Here is a 24,218-nt window from a genome sequence, read left to right as displayed (position 1 = left end):
CGCCCACACCGGGCCGGCGCTTTCTTGCCGCTTAGCAACCCTCGGCGCAAGGGCGGAGTCTCCGGGGGGTGGGGCTTGCGTGCTCCCGCCGCCCGGGGCGCGACGCCCGCAGCTCGGCGTCTCCGCATCCAGCCCTGGGTGGTTGAACCAAGCCTTCGCCGCAGCGAGTCGGCGGTGTGATCGTCTTAACCCAAATGTGGTTTTTGCCTTTATAAGACCCCTTCTCCCTACACTTGGGGCTGTGGGATCTTTGAAAGACAAGAATCCTCCAGCAGCCGCCAGTTTATTAATAAAGAACCCCTATAATTTGACTATGTCTGGATGTCCTCTTTTTTTCTTGCTGATCAGACTATAACATGAGAAAAACGGGGACATATTTTAACTGAGACATACAGGTTTGTAACTCACTTAGGCTGCATTAAATTTAGAATTAAAAGTGTATCAAAAAGTGAGTGTAAGGGGGAGCCGCCGCCGCCACCAGCGACATGTTCAAGGTGAGAGCGTGGAGCCGGGTCACGGCTGTCACTGCCCCCTCCCGGCCGCCTGGAGGTCTCCCCGCGTTCTCGTGGGGCCTCTCCGGAGGCCGGGCCGGGCTTGCCCAGTGGCTTTTCCCGACCTGGCTGCGTCCAGGCCCTGCGGTTCATTCACCGGTCTGCTTGGGGCGAACGCTGCCGGATGATGGAGGCTTGAGACCACACGTGGGAGTGGTCCTTTGGGTCGTGCTCTCGAGAAAAACACTCGGAAAAGTTAGAGTGCCTTCACTGAAAGTACCCACCACCCCGGCTGGTGCCCTCGGGATCGCGGGTAGTGTGAGGCCAGCTCAGAGCACTGTGAGGTTGGCTTTGGTTGCCTGGCAGGGTCAGATTTCAGAACCTGGTGTGTGGGTGGGGGAGGGTCACCTTCGGAGAGACTACTGCAGGGTGTGGGGGAGGCAGGCTTCGGAAGGTGGGGGGGGGTGGAGCTATGCTTCAGTCCCCAGTGAACATTATTTAATATGGACAGGTAGATTGCCTGCCTTAGGTTTTATGTACTCGTGTCTTTTGAAAAAAATCAACTTTTGTGGTTGAGACTTTGAAAATCTGCATTTTGGCTTTATAAAGCCGTTCTACTTTTTAGAAATTAAGTTTTGTTTGGTCATAAATCACAGGCTACTAGAAATTAATCTACAAAATGAAGGCTTCGAGATGTACAGTACCTATGAAATAGTCCTAATGAGGGCCAGCCGGTGGCGTGGTGGTTGAGGCACTGGACTCCCACATGGCTAACCATGGTTCTTGTCCCAGACCTGGGGGCTCTGTTTCTCACTTTTCACCCTTCTCTGTCTCTGGTGAGCACATGTGCCAGAGAGCAAATTTTAAAATAATAATAAATTAAAATTCCTTTAAAAATACTACTAATGAACTCACAGAATTGTACTCATTTAAGAGTTTTGTTGAGCTTCTGAAATGTGCTTTGGGCGAATTAATAAAGGCTATAAAATCAGAATGGGAATTCTGCTTTCCACTCCTGGAATTACCACTTTGTAGCTAACGTGACCTTGGACAAGTCACTTAACCTTCTTGTGCCAGTTTTCGGTGAAATTGGGGTGATAGCATCTACCTCATAGGGTTGTTAAAATAAGTATATTGGTATGTGTAAAACACTTGGAAAAGGTCTTGGCATGTAGAGGGACCATATAAGTATTTGCGTTTATTTTATGTTCAGACAGCTCACAGTGTAGACAGGAAAACACCTAATAGACAGTTTTCACTCATTTGACAAATTTGTTTTAAACACCTGTATGTGCCAGGAACTCAGCCTAGTTTTAGGGTGACAAAAAGGGCATGCATGTTGTGATCAGTTTTAACTATGGATACCAATGATGTAGTGTGATAGTAAAAAGAATAGGATCTACTGATACTTTGTCTAACCATTTGTTTGTTTTAAGAAATATTTAATTTTATTGTTTAATTTTGAGAGACACACAGAGAGAGAGAGAGAGACAGGGAAAGTGAGAAAGCAAGCCATCAGGCTTGGGACTTGAACCACACTCGGCCATGTGGGAGTCCAGCGCCCTTAACCACCATGCCACCTACAGGCTCCTTATTTTATTTATTATTTTTAAATTTGCTATATGGCACATGCCCTCATGAGAGACAAACACAGTATGAGAGAGAGAGAGCACAAAAGCAAAACCCCAGGTCTGGGACTCCAACTGCTGTTGGCCATGTGGGAGTCCAGTGCCTTAACCACTATGCCACCTGTTGGCCCCTAACCATTTGTTTCTTAATTTTGAGGCCTCAGACACTCAAAGAATCTGTAGCTAGTATTCAGGGATTCCTGAAAACAATTCTTTGGGCCACTCTTGTAACAAAGTGATAATGTGCTGCTCAGGAGAAGCCAGGTTCCATATGTCTGCTGTGGTTAAAAATCCTCCACTGGAGACCAGCAGTTAGCGTAATGGCTATGTCGCTGGACTCCCATGTAGTCAACCGTGGTTCGAGTCCCAGACCCGGTGGCTTAAACTCACGCCATGCGTGCCCAAGATCCCGAGAGGAGAATGGAGGAGAAGGGATTGCGGTGTGGCCATCCACCCCTGGGGGGGGTGATTTCTCGCTTTCTGTCTCTCTGTCTTTTCTGGTGAGCGCACGCGCCCTATAGCGCACACACACACACACACACACACACACACACACACACACAAATCCTCCACTGGATCAACCTGAAACACACTGGACATGAACGTGAATGTCCAAGATCCCACAGGTTGGAAGACCAGAGGAAGGGGATGACAGCATGACTAGACCCTGTGGAAGATCTCTGTCTCTCCTTCTCTCATATGCATCACATGTGTTCTATCATGACTAAAGAATAAAAAGTAAGAGATGTTCTCTCTCCCTTAAAAAAGAAACATTTTAAAAATCTTTTCACCCATCTCCAGCTGAAATTGAGCATTCGTTTCAGTTATGAATATGGGTGACTTTCATTTATCTACTGGTGGGTAATGAACCACTGCAAACCAGTGCCTTAAGACAATAACAATTGTTTATTTCTCATAATCTGTGGGTTGGCTGGGTAGTTTTGCTGATGTTCCCCAGTGGTTGAATTTAGCTGGTGGCCTCACTCCCATAGCTGGCAGCTTGGTGCTCTTCTATGTGCCTAACTTGGGCTTTCTCACCTGGTTACTGGGTTCCAAGAGGGCAGGTCCCAATGTACAGATGCTTGTTGGCCTCACATTTGTTGATGTCAAAACGAGTCACGTAGAAAAGCCCAGAGTTTATATAGTGGAAACTACACAAGGGCATGAACGTGAGGTGTGGTTCACGGGGGCCATTAATTTAACAAGCTGCTACAGCAACAAACCACAACAGTATTAGTGTACCTGTCGCCAGTGGCAGTCATAGTACCAGCAGAAGTCACAGACATATTTGTATCACTTTACAGTTGTCGCACATCTCAAGATATCATTTAAGATCATTATTCAAAATTATTATAGTTAAAAGACCATTGCTCTATCTTTTTATTTAATGGACTGGTAAAGAAGCACATATTATATGGGATGGCCCTGTGGTGTAATAGTTAAAAGAACCAGATCCCACAGGGCTGACTGCAGGTTCTAGTGCTGGCCTTGGAGGCCTAGAAAACATGCTGGGTACATGTGCTTGCGTGCCCAGAATCCCGACTGGGTGGAGAGGTGGAGGAGAGGGGACTGTGGTGTGACTACACCCCTTTGGGAGGTGCTTTCCTCTTCCTTCTGTCTGTCTGTCTGTCTCTGGTGAGTGCATGTGTCCTCTGAGAACTGAAAAAAAAGAAGCACATGGGGCCGACAGGTGGCATGGTGGTTAAGGCGCTGGACTCCCACGTGGCTGACTGTGGTTCAAGTCCTGGACCTGGTGGTGACTTACTTTCTCTCTCTCTCTGTGGTCAGATTAAAAATAAGTAAATAAAACAATTCTTTAATTTAAAAAGCACATATTATAGTATCAGAAATTTGAGTTTTAAAATTATTCTCACAATTATTTCAATATAGTTGGCATTTTATGCAATTAGCAAGATGACTTCGTGGAGGGACCCATAGGGCTCACAGCCTGCCAAAGAGGCAGGAAAAAGGCAAGGAACCCTTTGGGACTTCAGGAAGGCTTCACAGAGGGGCATTTAAATTTAATTTTGAAAGACAAGTAGGAGTTCTTCAGGTAGATGAGCTAGGGAACGGCATCATACTCCATTGGGGGCAGTGTAGGTAGCTCAGTTTTGATGTGTCAAGGGAGAAAGTGAACTAAAATTTCATATGACCATATGCTTTTGAATATGAAAAATTCACCACAAACCTTGGGGGACACCAAAGTCAAGGGAGCAGGAAGAGGAATTTGGGAGGCCAGAGATGGAGAAGCAATTTTAGGGAAGGAAGAGTAGGATCAGGAGAGAGTGATGCTTAGAAAATTAAGGAAGGAGTTTTGAGGAAGACAGGCTATGTTAGGGTGCTTTCAGCAGGGAAAATCCAATTGCTTAAAAGGTAAAGGGAATTATCTTACTCGTCCAGAGGGAGGATAGATAGTCTCCCGGCTCATTGATTGAGTGAGCTAACAGTGTCATCAAGGACCAGTCTCTTGGCTTTTCCAGGTAAGGTTGGTTTCCCAAAGAGTTGTAAGAGGGACTCCCAGTAACATACACATTTCCTCATTCGCTAGAGCTTGCGATGGAGAGAGAACAAAGCTCTCATGTTTGGATTGTCCCCTTCAGCCACATTGGACCACTATAGGTCAGGTGTTTGCCCCTGACCTGATAGAAGCTTCCAGGAATACCTTGTTCTAGGATCACTTTACCTTAATCTCATGGGAGAGGAATGAATTCCTAAATAGAACAGGGTTCTTTTAGGAAGGAAGAGGGAGAATGGAGACTGGATGTGCGACCAACTCTGTCCATTACAGAGAGATAAGTTAGATGAGTTTAGAGGAGCATTCATTGCACACTTTGGAAAATGTTCATGAGCCTCGTACATGCAGGGTTGACCACGTGGGATCTAGTTCCTATGCACAGCACTTAACCTGACCTCCTTTCCTTTTAATGAGCCCATGGGTGGTGTAGACACTACTGCAAGAATTGAGACAAATGAGTAGATGAATTATTTCTTTGTTTTTGAGGAGAATGGTTCTATGAGTATGGTGGGATTTAGAGGAGGCACTGACCAAAGACCAATAAAAGGCCAGATGCTTTGAGAGTTTTACTGAGTGCTCCAGTCACCTGGTCTCTGCTGAGAGGGGACAGAGCAAATAGTAGAATTGGTCTGACTTTGGGAGTTAATAGCTTGGGTCTCCTAGTGAGCAAAGGAGTTGGTAGCATAGGTGTTGGTGGAAGCCACTTAATGTGTGTGACTAGTTATATACATATTAAAGTATTTAAACTGTGACCAGTTTTGATGTAGCTATTCACGTTTAGGTCAGTAGGGGGCATTGGTGGATAACGAAATCCAGACAGCCCAGTATTTGCATTCCATTACAGGGAGCTTTGTTTCCTTGTGCAGCTTGTTGGAGGACGTTTGAATACTGACTACATATTCCCTGTCCCCAGATTCATGTCACTAGATTGCATTCATTACACAAATTTTGTCATGGTGCAGCTGTGGTCTAAACACAAAGCTGGACCCTGGTGGGTACAAATAGAAAGACCTGGTTCTTATCTAAGAGGGTATTCCCAAACCCAGCCACACATTCAAAGAGGCAAATCATTTCCAGGGTCCTACCCAGGTTTCTGATTTACTTTTTAGGTGGGGTTGAGGAACCTGCCGTTTTGAATAAGCCCCTCCCCCACAACTGAAACTTTGGTTTTGGAAGCTCACAGTGTAGTTACCAGCTAGGCATAAAAATGCCATCACAAGGCAGTGAATCTTAACATCCATTGCATGTTAGGGTCTCCTGGGTGATTTTAAAAGTGGATGCCCAGTCTGGAATGTAGCCCAATACCATCAGAATTTCCAGGGGGAGGGATCTAGATGTCTAGTGTTTAGAGCATGCAGCCAATTTGAAGAGCTACTGATTTAGAGACCAGATCACCAGCAGGGGGCATTAGAAGACTTCAAGGAGAATGAGCTTGCCTGGCAGGCAAGGTCGAAAGGACTTTCTAAGCAGAGAACAAAAGTGCATGCAAGGACACAGACATGAGAAAGCTCAGCACAATGTTAAGGTCTTGGTCTTCAGCGTGTTTCCTTGGGAGAAATATTCAAGTTCCCTGTAGCTGCATCTTCATCCATAAAATGAAGGTAAGACACCAACTTCAAGTTGTTGTGTAGATTAAATTCATCCATAGTCAACCTTACAACTGTGCTTGGCACAAAGTAAGTGCTCAAGAAATCAGCTGTTAGTAACTTTCAGTTGGCATCTTATACAAGGCTGTTAAGGTAGTGTTACGTTACTACACAGCCTTGGGGCCCTGCAGAAGTATTTTTTACTTCAAAATTTGTTAGTTGATCAGCTGTCTGGCAGAGGAGGGAAGGGAGAATACGAGGATATTACCTGGGCTTTTGACTTGGAAAATTAAATGAGTAATTAGTTATTCATCCAATAACTAATGAATGGTTATTCATTGAAACGAAAAAGTGGAAGGAGATTGAGTTTAGTTTTGAGAGAGTTATATTGGGTCATCAGAAAAGTCATTGACTTTCTGTGTTTTTCTATGCAAAAATGTGTCATGACTTTACTTATATATTTTAATTTGACCAGAGAGGGAGGGAGAACAAGAGAGAGGGAGAAAATGAGAAAGCAAGCCTCCAGGTCCAGGACTTGAACCATAGTCAGCCACGTGAGAATCCAGCGCCCTTAGCTACCATGCCACCTGCCAGCCCCTGTCATGACTTTTCTGACGTCCCAATAGTTTGGTTTTGAACAAGTTGGGCTTGTTGAAGTATCTGTGGACACTGAGAGGTGTTAATCACTTGACAAGGGAATCAAGGGTATGGAGTTTTTCTGAGAGATGTGGGCTGGAGATAGGGGAATCAACTAGCTGTTCCCTGCCAACAGAGGCCTTCAGAGTGAGAAGGTGACCCAGTGAAAGCTGGTCTGAGTCAGTTCCTTCCTGAAGGGCAATGATGTGACCTGTACTCAGAGCTTACCTCACAGAGGAGCCTGAGTAAACGGGTTCTTGGCTTGAAGGCATTATGACTTCACACATTCTTTGTGGCTTGTTGTAATGCATGTTGTTGCCTCTCTTCCTGAAATTAATTTTATCATGTTGCTATATTATGTTCCTAGTACAAACTGAAGGGAAAATTAGAATGTTAAAAGGAAAAGGAAAATCACCTGTAAATTGGAAAAGTATCTAACTTTTGCACTTGGATAATATTATTTTAAAAGCCACATATATATTGGTCCAGCTGCATTGGCACAGGTGGTAGGGTACTGTTGCATGATGCTAGAGTCTTGTGGGAGGCCCTGGTTTTGATCCCAGGTTGATCTGAGCACACCAGGTGTACACATGATCCTGTCTGGAGGACAGTCAAACAGGTTTCCTGAGGGAAGGAATCAGAGACGGGACGAATGACGCAGTGTTACAGCACGGAGACGACGCGGTGTCACAACTCTTCAGGGTTGTCTGGAGACAACACAGTGTTACAACTCTTAAGGGTCTTTAGGGTCGTCTGGCGATTGTGGGCCAGGGATTGTGGTTATATACATGTTGGTGGGCTGTGGTTGGTTGTAAAAGGTGGGTTATGATTGGTTGCTTTGTGGACCAATCATGAGGTGATGGATATGCAAATCTGAGGGATTCTAGTGGCCAATCAGTATGGTTTTGAAGGTGAGGTTTTGAAGGGAAGCCAATCATGGCTTTTGGCATTGTGTAATTGTTTGCTCTCTGAGAAACCGGCGATATTCGCTGGTGGCAGCCTCACACAAAATGGAATTAAATAAGTTTAAAAAAAATTAATCCAGAATTAATTGGTGGTGGTTTTTGTACTGTCACCCTTCAAAGAAGTTGGATGGTAGATCGATCTCTCTCTCTCTCTCTCTCTCTCTCTCTCTCTCACACACACACACACACACCAGAAACAAAACCTGCCCTATAACTCTGGATGTCTCAGTAGTTGAAAAGCACAGGCTCTGGTTCTAGTTGTTGGGTTTCTGGTTTCTGGCTAGGTGACCTTGGTGAGGTTTCTTAATCTCTCAGGTTCCCCCAGTCTTGGTACTGTGGCCATAGTAACTTGCCCCTCCACATCTTATGGAGTTAGTTGCTGGGAGGTTCAAATGCAGTAACATGTGAGTAGAACAGTGACGTACAAAGCACTCTAAGGCTGTAAAGTGTTTTCTGTCTCTCCTGTCCTGCATGACATCTATCACTGAAGTGACCTGTGGTTGCAGGGTAGCACTGTAGGATTAGGACTATAAAAAGTGGATCAAATCTGGATAAAATCACTTCTCACTTGGAAGTGGTTTCTGCTCAGGACATTAGCACTCTGCCATCTCTTTCTCAAATGCATATAGCCTTCCATTTTCAACTAAGACTGGAAAAGGAGAAAGAAGTGGATGCATGATGAAAGAATATGCAGATCAAAAGTAGATAACGTGGGGCCAGCAAGTGGTGTGGCAGTTAAGGCTCTGGATCCCATCTTGCTTACTGTGCAGTTTGAGTTCTGGACTTAGCATCTTGAAAATCATGCTGGATGCATGTGCCTGCATGCCCAGATCCTGAGAGGAGACTGAGGAGACTGGAGGAGAAGAGATTGCTTCATGGCTATCTCACATGGGGGTTTTCTTATTTTCTCTCTTTCTCTCTGTCTGTCTCTCTCTGGCAAGTGCATGTGCCTCATAGCAAAACTAAAAAAAAAAAAATTAGATAATGTACTAGATATATATTTTTAGAATTATTTAATTTTATTTGTTAATTATTAGTATTACTTTAATTTGACCAGAGAAAGACAGAGAGAGGGAAGTGAAAAAGTAAGACGCCAGGTCTGAGACTCAAACTATGGTCGACCATGTGGGGGTCCAGTGCTTTAACCACCACACCACCTGCTGGTCCCTAGATACTTATTTATGGTAAATAGATTTATTATCCCATGAGGCCTATTTATGTTTGCATACTTTTATGAAATAAAGATTTAATTTATAATCTCTACATATATGTGTTCCACACTCAGTGTCTTTTCTAGGTTAGACTGGAACCTCTTAGAAGGTAGAAAATTAATTTTGATGTTTGTTTGTATGGTAAGTACATTTAAAATTACTGGGCCCACCCCATGTCCTACTGGGTAAGGGAGCTGGGTCCCAGGGTGAGATTGCAGTGTGACCATATCCCATTGGAAGATGCTTTCTCCCCACTACTCCTTTTAGCAAATGCAGGCACTGTGTGGTAAAATTTTTTAAAATATATTTTTAAATTAAAAATATGGGGCCAACAGGTGACGTGTTGGTTCAAGGCACTGGTCTCTCACATGGCTGACAGTGGTTCGTGTCCCAGACCTGGTGGCTTGCATTCTCACTTTCCCTCTCTCTTTCACGCTCTCTTTCTGGTGAGCCCTGTAGCAAATTTAAAATAAATAAATAAATCTTTTTTAAAGAACTAAAATTATTGCAAGCAATTAGATGCATATAAAATCTCTATAGCAAAGTTGCCTATCTGTTTCAAAAAGTCTAGAGTTGACTTATTTATAATATATCAGGAAAATACCGAAAAACTTTTTTAAATAAAGGAATCAAAAGGATATATGAGTTGATTTTCCCCAGTGATACTTATGTAGAATTTTGTAGTTCATATCGCATGGAACTTTACATAGATATTTTTAGGAGGAAAAAAACCTCAATTTAAAGAAAGATATATTTTAAAATTTGGAAGTTATTTACACTTCATTTTTGCTGAGATTTTCCTAATTTTTGTGTGGCTTCATGCCAGTTTTATTAGAAAATTTCAACAGTGCCAATTTCTTAATGTAGTGTATTTTTAAACTTGAGTTAATTGTTCACCAAAACTTGGAGAGACAAGAATTTAGAGCAAGGGTCATAGAGTTTTCAATACGCTGAAAGCTTATAACTTGGACTATTAAGATGTATTTTTATGATACGACTCTGTGCATTATGTATAGTATGATTGTATTTTGAGAGAATTTTTTGCTTTTAGTACAGTCACCCTTTGTCTCCTATTTCTTTCTCACCCTTTGAAGCAAAGTAGTTTTATTCAAAGCCCACACTGGCTCCCACTTAAGGACTTCTTTCTTTGGTACCCTGAGTAGGGGAGTCCTCAGTGGGAGCTGGAGATCCATTCCCAAGTGTATGTTCTTTGCCTTAGCAGGGAGGGACGCCCAGTAGTTTCTTCATTCAGATATGTCTATTCATTCTTTTGAAGTCTTTTTAAATAGGATATATGAAAATAATAAAGTTCATTTCCCCCTTTTTCCTCTCATTCCACAAAGTTCAGTTTTTGGAAAACAGCAGCCTGTTTTCTTGAAATGAATATCCTCTCCCTTCAGCGGGTGCTGGCTCACGTGTCGTATTACGACATGGGTTAGACTGGTGAGTAAGTAAGCAAAAAGTGATATGAGGACTCCAACAAGTTTCCTAAATTGTCTGTTCCTGGCTTACCTCACTTGGCAAATATTGACTTTGAGCCTGTTTGTGAAGTCACAGTATTTGGGAGTACTTTTAAAGTTGCTGTGTAGAGTCCAAATATTTACTTTTCTTGTTTTTTGTTCCTTATTTTTGCAGAGATTTTTATTATGAATTCAGATTATCATCAGCCGAATTTAGTCTTGCGCATGGTTTTTCTTTTTTAAAAAGTGTAGTTTTATTTTCCCCAAAGAAGGAGAACACATGAATTACTGAGAAGAGGTTGAAAGCAGTTGTTATCAGAGGCCCAAACTTCTCTGTGTACATTTGGGAAATGAAATGTGGGCATAGACAGATAATACTTTGACAGAATAGCTCTTTCTGTTAAATGCTGTACATTTTTTAGTTGTTTAAAAACTCGGATGTGTTTGAAAAGCAGGCCTTAAAGCAAATGCTGTCCTACATTTTTTTCTACCCAAAGGAATTTGAGAAGCTCTCGAGATGCCATTTCAAGTAAGAGGGGAAAAAATACACACACACACACACACACACACACACACACACACACATATTGGAGTTTTAGGCAAGCAGTGGTAAATTTCTGTCTGGACGAGGAAATACAAAATAAAATTGGAACCAGATAAACTACATATCATCTATGTTCCAAATCTGTGAAACCAGTACAGCCCAACTGGATGACTCAAAACCTGCCTAAAATGAGCAATTATCTCACACCTTGCCTTTGAGGATAAACTTGTTTATCACATAAGTTTATTATTTTTTCTATGTGAGTTCTGCAAAGCCTGATCGCTATTTTTAAAGAGTAGAAAGTGAAACCACCACAGATGGAACATATTTACTTTGCTGACCTAATTTTGTGGTGACTTGTGCTCTCCAAAGATAAAATGGAACTTAGTCAATAGTTTTCTGTGAGAAAAAGATAATGTCAATCTTGAAAACAGCCTCATTGTTTTCCTTTGCTCATTTCTTTAGATTATAGTCTGTTCATAGTGGATGAGAAAGAACTAGGAAATATCAGTTACTCTAGTCCAGAACTACAGAACTGAAAGTTTCTTATAAAATAGTTCTGTGTTTGTCAGTTTTTCTCCTTGTTTAAAGTCTGAAAAATATTGACTTTAGAATCCCTTTTACTATGAGACAGATGGAAATGATTATGGTTTCTATTGTTTTTGCTTAAGTATGTTAACTCCCCAATTTATACATCCAAATGAGTGCTAGTCAAAACAGTCATTTTGAGAGGATAGATATAATTATTCTTTCAATATATTTATGCTAAAAATTCTTATCACTGATCAATATATTTGTTCTAAAAATGTCATCACTGATTAACACATTTTCTTTTCCTTTTTTTTTTTTTGAGAGAGATTTTTGCTATAGGGCATGAGCACTCATCAGGGAGATAGTAAGTGAGAAATCCTCCCCCTCCCCAGCGGGGAGGATGCCCATGCTACAATCCCTTTTCCTTCATTCTCTTCCTGGGATTTTGGGCATGTACGCACATGCACCCTGTTTGAGTTTCAAGCCTCAAGATCTGGGGCTTGAACTGTAGTCGGCCATGTGGGAGTCCAGCAGCTTAACTACTAAGCCACCTGCTGGCCCCATGAACACATTTTTATCCCTCTTTATTTGGAATTATTTTCATATTTTGTGGTAAATTCTTTAGACTTGTCTTAGGAGCCAGCCCTTTTTGTTCTTTGCATATTATAAAACAAATTAATATTTATTATAAAAACTTCAGGAAGTACAGACAGTACTAAAGAATCACCCTGAATATTACCATGTATAGACAACCACTGTTGTTTATTATAAAAAAGGGGGTTTAGAATGATTTAATTTAATGTATTATTAATAGTATAGTAGTAGTAATTTGACCAGAAAGAGACAGATAGAAAGAGAGAGAGGAAAAGCGAGAAAGCAAGCTGCTAGGTCCAGGACTCTTTAACTGCAGTCAGCCATGAGGGAGTCCAGCATCTTAATCACCATACCACCTGCCAGCCTCACCATAGACTATTTTTTTTTTTGGAGAGGTTTTCGCTATAGGGCGTGTGCGCTCGCCAGACAGAGAGAGACATAGAGACAGAAAGCGAGAAATCAACCCCCAGGGGGGATGGTCACGCCGCAATCCCTTCTCCTCCATTCTCCTCTCGGGATCTTGGGCACGTACGCACATGCACCTGGCGTGAGTTCTAAGCCACCGGGTCTGGGACGCAAACCACGGTCGACTACGTGGGAGTCCAGCGACATAGCCATTACGCTAACTGCTGGTTCCCACCATAGTCTATTTTTAAAATAAATTTATCAGTGGAGAGAGGCAGAAAGATAAGGTAGTAATTAAAGAGGGAAATAGGAGGACCAACAGATGACGTAATGGTTACGTTGCTAGACTCCCATGTAGTTGAGCATGGTTCAAGTCTTGGACTCGGCAGCTTAAAAAGTCACTCTGGGCACATGTGCGTGTGTACCCAAGATCCTGAGAGGAGAATGGAGGAGAAGGAATTGCAGTATGGCCATCTTCTGGGGGGTGATTTTTTGCTTTCTATCTCTCTGTCTCTCTGGCGAGTGCACACAAAATCTCTCTTAAGAAAAAGAGAGAAAAAAGAAGGGAAATAGGGGTGGAGATTATTAGTTGTATTCTGTTTAAAATGGGAAAGATGTTCTTGAATGTAAATAAATTCCATAACTTCTTTAGTGGGTGGCCATTCACTGTTGCTTTTTATGTTTAGAACAATTTTCATTTCATTCTTTCAAATGTTCTTTAAAGTAAGTACCTTTGAGTGTTTATACCAACTTAAGCTGAATAACTGTTCCCCTAAGTGTCTGCTTGTAGAATAGTAGTTTTCTAAACTTGGTTTATTGTGAAAATAAATTCTTGGGCCCCTCTTAGATTTACTGAATCAAAATGCTCTAGGGGAATGTGTTGAAATCTATGCTTTAAAAAAGCTCCCCTGGTGATTCTGAAATCTTTTGTGTATACAGGCCTGCAAAGGTCTTTCATTGAAGAGGAAACTGGTATATATTTTAAATGGAAGGTCTAATAAGATAATTGGTCCATAATTGTAGGCGAATAAAGGGTCACCCTTAGAAATGGGAGAGACTGTACACTGGATTCTCAATAGAATTGAAAAAGAAAGCAAGTTGTCAAGGATTTGAGTCCCTCCATTCATGAGAGTTCAAATTATTCTGAGAGTTCATTTGAGTTAGCTTGAGGTTTTTCTTTCACTTTTAAGGGATTTTACTAGGACACAATCAGAATGTGGTCCCACAGCTAGTGAATTCTGGGCAGTGCACTTTTATTTGCAAAGCAAGAACAGTTTAGCTTTCTGGGTACCCATTGTAATCTGAGTGTTTATGACCTCACCAGATTTGTATCTTGATTAACTGTTTCTAAGATCTACCCTTGCTGCTGGAGCTGAAGGATTAACTCAAATCTTATACCTTAGTCTTTTTTAGGATATTAATATATATTTAAATTTGGACCTCAGTCTTTAAAAAAAAATTTTAATTGCCAGAGGTGTGGGCCCTTGCTGGAGAGAAACAGAGAGAGAAGGTAGAGGGAGAAAGTACCCTACAATGGGACATTGTTTTTTGTTTGTTTGTTTGGTTGGTTTTTTTTTTTTTTTTTTTGTTTTCATATATTTTTTTTGTTTGTTTTTTTATAGAGATTTTCACTGTAGGGCGCGTGTGCTCGCCAGACAGACAGAGAGAGACATAGAGACAGAAAGCGAGAAATCACCCCCCTCTTGGGCATGCACGCACATGTGCCCAGCGTGAGTTTTAAGCCACCGGGTCCAGAACTCGAACCGCGGTTGACTACATGGGAGTCCAGCGACATAGCCATTATGCTAACTGCTGGTCCCCAATGGGGCATTGCTATGCTACAATCCTTTCTCCTCTACCTCTCCATCCTGTTTAGATTTGGGGCACACATACATACATGGACCTGGTGTGTGTTTCAAGCTGCCAGGACTGGAATTCAGACTGCAGGCAGCCATGTGGAATACAGCTTCCTTAACCACTGGGTCATGGGTCATGGGGTTTGCCCTAAAGGTTGTTTTTTTTTTTTTTTTAAAGTTTACTTATTTCTTCTGAGAGAGAAAGAGGGCAAGAGGTGGAAGGGAGGGAGACAGGAGGATGGAGGGTAGGCACCCCTAATAGCCCCCTCACACTAGGATCCACTTCCAGCCATAGCCAGCCTGGATCAGGGCACGTGCATATGCCGCGTGTGTTCAGGGAAGTCTTGGGGCACAAACCTAGGACCTTCCCATGTGGTTTCAGAATTTCTGGGCTTTGTGTTACTGCTGTGCCTGTGACCTGATTCTTTTTGAGCAAACTCATAAACTTCCTGGAAGCTCTTTGAGGGCAGGGACCATGTATGCTTAAGTGTTATATCCTGTTTAACAGTGTGCCTGATGTGGAGTAGGTGTGTAATGAGTATTTGATTTTGAAATAAAATTCTAATTGATATCTTCTAATTGTTCTGTCACATATAACCCTACTTACCTAGACAAATTAAGTTTTGCCATCATCAGTCCTTGGCATGCTTCAGCAGAGAAGGTAATAAGTGAGTAAATGCCTTTAAAATAATGGCAACCTCTTTACAACACTTCTTGTTAGGGCTCCATCCACCCAAACACCAATCCTGGCTGCTCAGTTTCCATCAGCAGTTATGCCTCTTGTGGACTGTAAAAGGAAAGTTAAAAGAGAGTCCAAGGTCCAAGATGGAGAATGACAGTGTACCTTTATAGGATAAGAGTAAGATATCTTGCTGGGGAGGAGAATCAGATCAGAAAGAAAGGTGAAGTCACATGAGCCAGGGAACTTAGTAGGACTACCCCCGAGGTTTACCAATCTAAGAATCAGCAATGCACCTTTGTCTGAGCCAAGTTTTAGTTTTCCCTGTGACTATGGGTCTCAGAGCTATATTCAAAACCTCAGGGAACCAGCACTTAGCGTAATGGCTATGTCGCTGGACTCCCACGTAGTCGACCGTAGTTTGCGTCCCGGACCCGGTGGCTTAAAACTCACGCCGGGCGCGTGTGCATGCGTTCCCAAGATCCCAAGAGGAAAATGGAGGAGAAGGGATTGCGGCGTGACCATCCCCCGGGGGGTGATTTCTCACTTTCTGTCTCTATGTCTCTCTGTCTGTCTGGCGAGCACACACACCCTATAGCGAAAACCTCTCCAAAACAAACAAACAAAAAAACCTCAGACAAACCCACACATTTGGGTCTTTTGAATTCCAGGAGAAGCATCTAGTAATTAAAGGATACACTGGATCTAATGAAATGCAGACTTTGGATATAGTCTATAGTTTAAGCATTCATTGAAGATGTAGCTATTAACATAGCAGGCTTGACTTTGCTCTAGCAAGCTATACTCATCTAATCTGAAGTATAACATATCTAATCAGTTCTTGGAAGGTTCATATGTACCCACTTTCTGAACACAGTCATCTGCTCTGGGTGGGGAGTGAGCCTGGCAAACAAACATTCTCAAGGACTGTGATTGGGGACAGGAGTGCTCAGGCCATGAATATAGTTGTTTAGAAGTTCTAGCTCCCTATGAGTAAAGGTCCAGGGAAAATCTGATTTCTCAGGAGGAATATGCAGTCTGGTTGTACCATAATGGGTCAGGACCTTGCTGCAGTTTGGATAATGGTTTTTTCCCCAAAGGTTTATGTTTTCTCCAGTGTAATGGCATTTGGAGGTGTTGAGTTTTTTGTTGTTTTGTCTTTTTTTTTTTTTGCTAGAGAGTGTATGTACTCACTGGAGAGACAGAAAATGAGAAATCACCCAGGGGGATGGCCGCACTGCAATCTCTTTATTTCCATTCTCCTTTCAGGATTTTGGGTATGCACACACATGCCTGGTGTGTTTCAAGCTGCTGGGTTTGGGCGGGACTTGAACCATGGTTGACCACATGGGAGTCCAGCACCTTAACCATTGCACCACCTTTAAAGGGTGAAGCCTAGTGTGTGGAGATTATGGAGATGTCATTCTCATGAATGGACTAATGCTGTCTGAGGACACTGAGTGAGTTCTAACTCTCCTAAGGAGTTAATTCCTGCAAGAGTGGGTTGTTAGAAAAGGATGTCTTCTCTCCATGTGTCTACCATCATCTGCTTCTGTTGCTTGTGTTGTAATGTAGGCCCACCTAATGGACTTTTCAGCTACTACAATCATTGAGTCAAATAAACCTCTATTTTTTATACATCACACCCAGTCTCAGGTATTTGTTAGCAACACAATCGTGAACAAAGACAACTCCTCATGAAGAGAGAATACATTTTTGTTTGTGACATAACCCTACCTATCAGAAGTTCCAGTGGAAGAAAAGTGATAAAGCCAAAGCCTTTTGTGTTTATGATCCCAGACCCCAGAAGTTAAGTCTTTCTTCAAGACACCAGACTTCCAGTTTAGTGTTTTTCTTTGAAAGCCAAAAAATCAAAGAAGGTTCTTTGCCTATTCTTTGGACCCTCACACTTTTTGGGGGCAATCTCTGACCATTTTAATAGCATTCCCCTTCTTAAATTCTGATACTGAACAGGATGGTCTGAATACTCAGTATGACTTCTAGCAAGTTTTGACAGAATATGGCAGGTACACAGCATCTAGGACTGCCATTGGTGACATCTAGTCTGGCTAGCTGCTGCTTCACCATTATAAGGGAAGGTAGTGAATGTGCTGAGGCAGGGTGGGGTGGTCTCACACTAAGAGCCTCATACTTTGATGCCAAGAGGGAGGATGAATTTCCGAGGTGTCCAGGGTATCAGCATCAACCTTGCCTGCCTCTAGACCATTCACTAAGGGTCCTCCTGTGTGTTTCCATTGCACAGGTCAAGACCACCTAGTTCCTTACCATGGTTGGTACTGTGACTGGCTCCTTCCTAGGAATGACCCTTGGCCTAAATTTCCCACCTTTATTTTGGAATTTTTAAAAACAAGAACGTGTGCATGAGAGAAAGAGAGACCGACCTTCTGCAGAGCTCAGTCATGTAATGATCCCCTTCCTCCAGCCTTCCAGCCCACCAGGATCTGGCGTATACATGCACATGCCTGGTGTGCTTTTAGCATGACCAGGCTGGGGACTCAAGCTGAGGTCGGCATGTGGCCTTCAGCTCTGTAGTCCAGAACACTACTGATTATACCACAGAGGCTGGGCCCCCATCTCATTATACTTTGGCATGAACTTGGCATGGATTAGATATGCTGGAGGCCTAGATATAGGTTTTTTAAAAGTGTAGTTTACGTTCAGTGAAATGCACAGATTTTAATTTATGCAATTTTAGATGTACAATTTGAATTTTAACAAATGTATACTTGTGTAGCATATAGCACAAATCCAGATATAGATCATTCCTGTGTCCCCCAGAAAGTTCCCCTGTGCCCTTAATCAGTAAGACTACTCTCCTCTACCCCCACCCTGCTTCATTCCCAGGCAATGGCTGTTCTGGTTTCTCTGGCTATGAGCAGTTTGAGGCCATGTTTCTTTTTTAAATTAATTAGTTAATTATTATTATTAGTAGTAGTAGTATTCAATTTGAGCAGAGAGAGACAAAGACAGAGAAGGGAGAGTGAGAAAGCAAGTCGCCAGGTCCAGAACTTGAACCGTGGTCGGCCATGTGGGAGTCCAGCAGCTTTACCACCACACCATCTGCCAGCCCCCAGGCCATGGGTTTTAAAACATACAGATGTCCTTAAAGTCTGGATGGTGAGCAATGTCAGAAACGAATATTTATTTATGTAAATCAGTAGTTCTCAATGGGAGGGTTGCTGCCCAGGAGACATTTGGCAGTGTCTGGAGACATTTTTGACCGTCATGGGGTTGGGGGGGGTGCTAGTGGCATCTGGTGGGAGGCCAGAGCTGCTGCCAGGCCTTCTGAGATGCACAGAATAGCCCCACCACAAAGGATAACCCAGCCCAAATGTCACCAGCGTCAAGGCTGAGAAGCCCTGATGTAACATGTGTTCTCTGCAGAGAGAAAACTGTGGCCCTAGGGAGTATTCATTTGTGGGTCTCCTGAGTCTCCTGGGAGGAGGTTTGTTTTATCTTGTTTTGCCTGTTGGGAGCCTGTCTGAAGCTGAAAAGGCCACACTGCAGGAGCTGCTGCCTTTGGTGCTACCACCGAGTGGCTGAGCTTTCACTGTGAAGTGGGAGTCAGGGTGTGCTCTGGAGAAGAAAACCAGTAGGAGAAGAAGGAACAGAAAATTAAGGGATCAGGCCTAAGATAACATTAAAACTAGAAAATGCATAAGGTAAGGGAAAAATAAAATAGAAATTAATCATTAAGAATCCAGTAAAATCATGATAATGTGCATGGTAATGTCTTTGACTGGACTGATACACAGTGCATTTCTTCTGGGAAGATTCATTTTGTATGCTGTGGAGATGTACAGTGATTAAATGTAAGAAAATTAAATTTGAAAAATTTAAAAATTCAATAAAATGTTAAATTTAAAAAGTAAACAGGTTGAATCTTAAAATCAAAGATGAAAGTGAGAATAATCATTAAGAACATAAAAGAGGAAGTAGGAATAAAAAGATAGAAGGCCATGGAATGAAAAATGAAGTGTGTAAAATGTAGATTGGATTAAATATTGAAAATGAGAATTGGGAATTAAAAAGATCAACTGTAGGTAATACATAAAACCAGGATGAAGATGGGGACATCCTGAACCCAAGCTAGAGTGTAGAATGCTAGATGGGGGCGGAGTGAGTGCCAGCTGGAACATTCAGGAGGGGGTGTCAGAAACAAAGTCCTAGGGTAGGGCCAGCTTGCCTCTGTGAAAAGTCCTCAGTTCAAGCATTATCGCTGTAGTTAGTTGTGGGCAGACCCAGAGGGCAGTGAGCAATGAGTTCTCCCTTCCAGACACCAGCAACCTGGTGGCCATCAGCTGGGGCCTGGAGAGGGGACTCTCATGGATGCTGCAGAGAACTCTTGCGTGACTCAAGCCTCAGACAGCCTGGCCTCTTTCAAAAATTCGTGGGGTGAAGGGGACTGAGTGTTGGTACAGCAGTAAAACAGAGTGCTCTGACAGGCTGATCTACATGGGAAGGTTTCTGGTTCTCATTCAGAGACCTACCTAAATGTGCTGAGCATGCATGTGCCCATAACTGAGGGCTGGCTCAGGCTGGGGATGGATCGTGACATGAAGACTCTGTTGGGGAATATTTTCTCTCTAACGTGTGTATGCATGCAGTTTCTTGAATTTAAAAAAAATGAATACTTAATACCTCAGGATGTGTGTATGTGTGTTTATTTTTATTATTTTATTTTCTTATTTTTTTAACATTTGATCACTGTACATCATTTGGCTTGTAAAGAGAATGTACCCAACATGAAATACTTCTTAGACCAGTCCAGTTGAGACTACTATACATTTTATCATTAACAGGTAGTAAACCATTTCTTTGTTTCTATTTTTTCTTCCTGATTTCCTTCCCTATACCCTTCCCTTATCCCCTTCCCTCCATTCCATACTGTCTTTAGCGTCCATAATTATTTTCACTGCTTTTATGTCTTCCAGTATTTCAATCTCTACCACAGAGTACAGATAGCTGGTATATATTAAGTGGAGACATACAATATCTTTCTTTCATAGCCTGAGTTGCTTTACGCAGCAGTAAATCTTCCATATTCGACCACTTTCTATCAAATGCCACAGTCTGGTTTTTTTTTTTTATGGCTGGATAGTTTTTTTTTTAAACCGTTTAAGAAAAAAACTTTTTTTACTTCTGCTTTTTATTGGCTTCTGAAATACGGGAATTTCCTTTTGTGTGTGTGATTTCAGGCATATATTTGAACAGATTTCTTAAGCTTTATGATAGAGCATATGCATGTGAAAGAGAGAGAGGGAGGCACCTTCCAGAGGGCTTGGTCTTGCCATGATCCCCTTCTGCCAGTCCTCCAACCTTCTAGGATCCTGGGCATGTGTGCATACACCCAGTGTGTTTTCAGGCTGCCCAGGCTGGGGACTTGAACTGCAGTCAGCATGTGGCTCCAGCTCCGTAGTCCAGTACACTATTGACTGTGCCACAGAGACTGGGCCTCCACAGATGTTTTTGTTACAGTTTATCTAACGTTATATGTTTTGGGAGTTTCAGAGAATAATTTAGTCTTTCAAATTATAGGCATGCAGATCTCAGTAGTGTGATTTCCATGATGCTAAATTGTGTCTAAATGGAACAAGGTTAACCACTCTCCATTTTTCACTTCTCTTCTCATTCATTCCTTTTTGTCTCATTGGAGCAGGCAGTAAACAGTTATTGAGCATGTCTTATGTTCTAGGCACAGCCATAGCAATAGGAATGTGGAGCAAGCTAGCTTGAAAGGGATTCCAGTCTGATAGGGAGAAATTGATAGACAAAAATAGGGGGACAGGGGCCAGCAGGTGGCGTGGTGGTTGAGGTGTTGGACTCCCACATGGCCAACTATGATTAGAGTCCCTGACCTGGTAGCTTGCTTTCTCACTTTCCCTCTCTCTGTCTCTCTCTGGTCAAATTAAAGGAGAATAATAGAAAATTAAATTAAATGATTCTATAACAAATAAATAAATGGACAAGTTTTTTAAAAAAGGAAAACATAAACTCTGCCTGCTCATAGTCAGCTCTACAGAAAGACAAAAGAAATGAAGGACATTTTGGAGGACTCTGCATGGGCAAACCCATGAAGCTGAGAAATAACAGGAGAAATGTGGGAGAGGGCAGAGTGACTGAGAGATGAGGTTGGAGGAGGTAGATGTGTCCACATCATTTACGTGTTTGTCACTCATATGAGTCCCAGATAAAACAACATACCGAAAGATCTCAAATAAGGATAGACAGTAATCAGCTTTGCAGTTTGGAAAGGTCTTTCTTTTTTATAGTGATGGTTTGAGTTATCTGAGGGCCATCAGTAAGTTAGGATGCTGCTGAATCCATTCAGGAAAGAACTAAGATATCTAGGAAAAGTACAGAAGGTAAAGGAGAGAAAATAGCATCCAGATCATTTCATAGCCAGAATTGGCAGGACTTAGTTGGATGAGAGTAATGATAAGGATGATCTCAGAGTTTGTTTTGTTTCGTTTTTTAGTATTTACTTGCCAGAGGGAGTGTGTGCTCACTAGAGAGAGGAAGAGGGAGAAAGCATCTCCCAATGGGGTATGTTCATACCACAGTCCCTTCTCCACCTCTCCAACCTGTTTGGTGAACACATGCACGGTGCCTGGCATGTTTTACAAGCTGCCAGGGCTGGTGTTTGAACTGGGCAGATGGCCATGTAGGTTCCAGCTCCCCTGACCATTAGGCCACAAGGCTGACCCTAAAAATTTCTTTTAATTTTCAAATAAAAATGGTGTCTATTGGACCAGCCCTGTAGCATAGTAGTCAGTGCTATGCATAGGAAGCCAGATCCTACATGACCGAGTGTAGTTTGAATCTATCCCAGACAGCTTGATAAACATGCTAGGTACATGTGCATGCATGTCCAAAATCCTGATGAGATGGAGAAGTGGAGGAAAAAGGATTGTGGTGTGACTACACCCCATTAAGGGGTGCTTTCTCTCTCTCTCTCTCTCTCTCTCTCTCAAGTGCATGTGCCCTCTGGCAATAAAAAAATTGCATATATTGGGACCAGGAGATGGTGGAATGGTTGCGTTGCTGGACTTCCATGTGGCCGACTGTGATTCGAGACCTGGACATGGTGGCTTCAAACTCAGGCCAGGCAGGTGTGCATGCATGCCCAGTACCCCAGGAGGGGAACAGAGGAGAAGGAATTGCAGTGTGGCCATCCCCCCTGGAGGGTGATTTCTCACTTTCTGTCTCTGTCTCTCCAGTGACCGCATGTACCCTATAGCAAAAATCTCTCCCCCCCTAAAATTGCATATATTTATTGTTTACAGCACAGTGTTTTGAAATATGTATATATTGTGGAATGGCTAAATTGAGCAAATTAACATATAATGTATATGCTTATTTTCCATGGAATCTAAAAACATTGAACTCAAACAGGAGTAGAATGCTGGTTACCAGGAGCCTGGAGTGGAAGTTTGGGAAGATGCTGGTCAAAGGATAAAAAATTTCAGTTAAGCAGGAAGAGTAAATTCAAGAGATTTAGTGTAAAATGCGATGACTACACTTATTATAACAATGTATGGTATTCTTTTTCTTTTTTTTCGGAGAGGTTTTCGCTATAGGGCACGTGCGCTCGCCAGACAGAGAGAGACATAGAGACAGAAAGCTAGAAATCACCCCCCAGAGGGGATGGTCACGCTGCAATCCCTTCTCCTCCATTCTCCTCTCGGGATCTTGGGCACGCACACACATGCGCCCGGTGTGAGTTTTAAGCCACCCGGTCTGGGACATGAACCGCGGTCGACTACGTGGGAGTCCAGCGACATAGCCATTACGCTAACTGCTGGTTCCTGACAATGTATGGTATTCTTGAAAAGTGCTGAGTAGATTTCAGGTGACCTCAGAGTTTCCTTGTGGAATTGTCTAGTTGAATGGTGATGTTCTGAGAGAAGTAGAGAAAGTAGAGAAAGGTTTGAAGAAAAGCTGAGTTGGTTTTAGTTGCATTCCAAACATACAGATAAGGGATGGACTATTTAATCTCTGTCTTTTATAAAAGTTTATTTCTCCCAGATTTTCAGGGTAGAAGAGAAATGAAGGGTTCCTACTGATATTTCAGCCTCCAGCAAACAAGCTAGCATGGCAGGAGAGGCCAGGCCTTGAGCAGAAGATTATGTATATATCAGCTGTGCTTGCTATGAAAATATTTAGATTAATTAAGATCTTTAATGACTCAATATGGGGGGGGAGTATAGAAAGCAAACATAGATACCAGAGACTGTGTAGGAGGAGAGTGGGAGATGGCAGAGGGTAAGAGATAGGGAATCAAGGGTGGGAAAAAAAGCAAAACATACAGGAAACAAGAAATGGAAAATGATTTGTTGACGATAACATGTATGTTGATGTACTTGATTGAGACAATATACAGTGTACTCTGGATGGAAAATCTTACTTTGTATACTGTAATGATGTACAGTGAATGAATGTAAATAAATAAATTCAATTAAACAAAGAAAAAAAAGTTTATTTCTTCTCTGAGTGAGAAACACAGAAAAAGAGACACACACACAGTATGCCAACATAGTCTTTGCACAGCAATCCACCCCCAGCTTCAGTCAGCTCCTGATCATGAGAACATGCATAATCAGTGTACTTGGGTCTCTGGATGTGAACCCAGAACCTTCCCATGTGAGTCAACCTCACAGAGCCTCATAGAATGTTGAAGGTTTTGTTTTGTTTTAGTTTTGCTGTAGGGGATGTGCCCTCACCAGAGAGATACAGAAAGGGTAGAGGGGTTAGAAATCACCCCCTAGTGGGGATGGCCATACTGCAGTCCCTTCTCCATTCTCCTCTCAGTATTTCGGGCATGCACGCACATGTTGCTGGCATATTTTCCGAGCCACCAGGTCCAAGACTTGAACTGCACAGTTGGCCCATGGGATCCAGTGCCTTAACCACCGGCTGGCCTGGTGCTGAATTTTACTGGTGTGACAATGTCTAGGTCTCTCTCTTTTACTTGAGAGGCTAAGTAGAAAAACTTAGAAACTATTTTCTTTTGGAAATTAAGATAAAATTGACCAGAAATTTTTAGTCCATGAGAACACGTTCTTTAGGTTCTAACTTCCACAGAACTTCAGGAAT

General features: G+C 42.4%; 2 protein-coding genes across 5 annotated transcripts in view; one reads left to right on the top strand and one right to left on the bottom strand.

Annotated features, from left to right (window-relative positions):
- Positions 1-128, bottom strand: part of CUNHXorf58 (chromosome unknown CXorf58 homolog) — a 42,004-nt gene extending 41,876 nt beyond the window's left edge. Inside the window, exon 1 of the mRNA XM_027771115.1 lies at positions 29-128. Within this exon, the coding sequence (XP_027626916.1) occupies positions 29-128 (100 nt within the window). The remainder of the gene's footprint in view (positions 1-28) is intronic.
- A 336-nt stretch (positions 129-464) lies between these two features.
- APOO (apolipoprotein O) overlaps positions 465-24,218 on the top strand; it is a 75,349-nt gene continuing 51,595 nt past the window's right edge. For 2 of the 4 annotated variants that reach the window (XM_014587122.2, XM_006146659.3), the window contains exon 1: positions 6,102-6,235. In XM_014587122.2, the coding sequence (XP_014442608.1) occupies positions 6,134-6,235 (102 nt within the window). In that variant the 5' untranslated portion in view covers positions 6,102-6,133. Of the gene's footprint in view, positions 495-6,101; positions 6,236-24,218 lie in introns of those variants that run through there. The other 2 variants (XM_006146660.3, XM_014587121.2) reach the window with 2 other exon arrangements.

Source organism: Tupaia chinensis, unplaced genomic scaffold, assembly GCF_000334495.1.
Source record: "Tupaia chinensis unplaced genomic scaffold, TupChi_1.0 Scaffold000184_1, whole genome shotgun sequence".
NCBI lineage: Eukaryota > Metazoa > Chordata > Mammalia > Scandentia > Tupaiidae > Tupaia > Tupaia belangeri.
This window is presented reverse-complemented; position numbering and strand designations above follow the sequence as displayed.